This window comes from Sphaeroforma arctica (assembly GCF_001186125.1).
Source record: "Sphaeroforma arctica JP610 unplaced genomic scaffold supercont1.1363, whole genome shotgun sequence".
NCBI classification, from domain to species: domain Eukaryota; class Ichthyosporea; order Ichthyophonida; genus Sphaeroforma; species Sphaeroforma arctica.
This window is the reverse complement of record NW_014039195.1, coordinates 1-2,666: the sequence shown is the minus strand read 5'-3', so window position 1 is coordinate 2,666 and position 2,666 is coordinate 1. Positions and strand designations below refer to the sequence as shown.

The 2,666-nt window shown below is 43.5% G+C and overlaps 1 protein-coding gene across 1 annotated transcript; it reads right to left on the bottom strand.

Moving 5' to 3' along the window:
* Positions 1–241: 241 nt before the first annotated feature.
* Positions 242–2,472, bottom strand: SARC_10724 (hypothetical protein; the record flags this gene model as incomplete). Its single annotated transcript, XM_014295220.1, has 3 exons — positions 242–658; positions 1,420–1,679; positions 2,414–2,472. Coding segments are annotated over 3 exons (451 nt in total), but the record flags the coding sequence as incomplete, so codon positions are not given.
* Between the last annotated feature and the right edge of the window lie 194 nt (positions 2,473–2,666).

Genomic DNA, 2,666 nt, shown 5'->3' with positions numbered 1-2,666 from the left:
ATATGCATATATATGAGTGTGTGTGTTTGTGTTTGTGTGTTATTTTTTTTCTTCGTTAAAACGTACTTCTTCTAAGTTATAATGTTTTATCCAGATGCTCGAAACTCGGAATTTCATGTAGTGTGCTGATGAATGGAACGTGTACACGCCCTCAAAGGAGAGCCTCAGCGCAACCCATTATAACCTCAGGCACTCATTGAGGGCAGAGATGTGATGTGCTGAGTTCAAAACCTTGAAAAAACGTATAGAATGCTTTATTTAATTCGTTGCAGTTGTTCTGCGGTAGCGCTTTCGAGACCGCGCCTGCGCCTGAAACTGTTTTCACAGTCGCAGCCGGTAACAAGTACACTCATTGGCCTTCCCATTAGGAAGTCAATGCACCACTGCCAAACAGATTATCAACTCCTCCGGACACATCAATTTGTCTAGTATAAGTAAAATTCAAGTGAGAGAATAATCCCATCGTAGATATAGGCATGGGTGCCGGCTCAGTAGCGCAGGATGCCTTTACTTCGCTGGTTCAGTATTAGAAGTGGGGCTCGATGGTGTCCCGCACAAGCTTTGAGATTTCCTTAAAGTGGGGGTGTTCTTTTTCGCGACACAAATCGAACAGCACATTTTCGGATGTGACTATACACGCACCCGCCTGTCTCATGCGCTGTTCGAAGAGAAGACATCCAAAGTCATGAGTGTGTGCAAGGTACTGGTCTATAAAGAGTGATATACAATGACCATCAAAGTATTTAAGGAGGAGAAGACAATCAAAGACATGAGTGTATGCAAGGTACTGGACTACAAGGAGCAATTTACAAAGAACATCAGTGGAATAGTGGGCACTTAAAGAGAAGACAACAAAAGACATGCAAGGTAGTGAACTATTGGGAGTGATATACAATGACCGTCGGTGGAATAGTGGACATTTAAGGGTGTGCGATAAGTGAGTTGGATAGCAAGTCGAGAATACACAGTCTGCGTCTAACAAAAGTTTCGCAGTTCCCAGTTGGCATCTAGTATAGGATCACATGAAATTGGGATCAATATGTGATACTACCTCGGGCGACACATGCGTATGGGTCGGATTAAAGTGGGTTGTGATCATCTTTTTTTTAAGCCCAATGTACTGTTCTCGCATGAGTGTAGCATTCAAAAGTAGAGTCGTCCATCAAAAGACAAACATTAGAGAGAAAGGGTGTGGGTGCATTACTAGACCATCTCTCAGATGATAGACAGATGTGCGTAGAGATACACCACGCTTGTCGCCACAAGGCTATTATATACGTATATGTACGCATGAACACCAAACATTCACAGCCACGTATGTTCACAAGGCTTGTGGCTACAAATGCACACAGAGCAGATCTACGTGAAACAAAAGCAACGCATGTGCATGTACACCGAGCCGAGCGCCGCAGTACTTACATCGATAGCTATCTCGCGATCAAAGCTTGAGCGCGAGGACACTGCATCCGCGAGTATATGCACATTGTAACCCTTCTCAAGGAAATCCATGCACGACTGGTACACACACACGTGTGACTCGACCCCGAATAAAACCAGATTTTTCCGATCGGGACTGGCGTTGAGAACCTCCTCTACTTGTGGCACACACATGGAAAACTTGGTTTTCTCGAAGCAATGGGTCACCCGTGATTTGAGATCAGGGACGGTGCCCCCTAGACCTGTGTGTGGGTAGGAAAACAGTCGGCAGTTAATAGAGCGGTAATCACCTGCATTCTGTAGAGCGTGTATAAAACGGACAGGAGCATGACATACATATGGACATGCCCGGATTTCAAGATGAGACATATGCGCATGAGCATATGCGTTACCGTATTGCATATTGGGCGGTTGGCTCGCGCGAACAACAAGGTTTCGAGTAGGAATCAGAGCAGGGAAACACCCGGGTAATGGTGGTATTCCGGACACATATATAAATCAATCTGTATGGGCTAGCAGCGACTCCTTTTTGTTTCAGTGTCACAATGACAACGCTGTGAGCTGTGTCATTTGCATTTCAGTTTGGACGACTGATGGAGTATAGTGTGTGGTGTAAGACTAATCAAGTATAAATAACTCATATTAGAGTTGGACGATACGGCCAACGTATCCGTCAAAGGAAATGAACAAGTATCAAAGTAACAGTACGAAGGACCCTGTGGCGTATAATAAAGACTTGACGTAGCAACGAATGAAGCTCAGTTTGCTGGAGTGGAGATTATGCTATGATGTGTAAGTTTCGTATTCAATTTAGAGTTGATTACCATGAGCACAAATAGACCTGCTCGACGCGATTCAATTGAGAGTGGAGGCGACGAACGGCATGATCGTGATGGGAGCTATATTTATAACCAAACAGGCTGAAGAGTCTTTAACATATAAAATACACCAACCCCAAAATAAAAGCAATACCTACCTTTAGGGTATTGCTCAGTCGCCACTAGTGGAACGCCCAGGATGTTCGCAGCGTCGATCTGGGGTAAAGAGGAAATACATGGCAATTAAACGTTTTGAGATTAGAATGCACTGAAAGGGGTTTGTAAACCGGTGAGAATTTCATTGTTACTAGTAGGAAAGGGTTGAACGAACTAAGTGGCGAATTGAGAGACGTAAACTCGAAATTATATATATATATATATGCATATATATATATGTATATAATATGTATA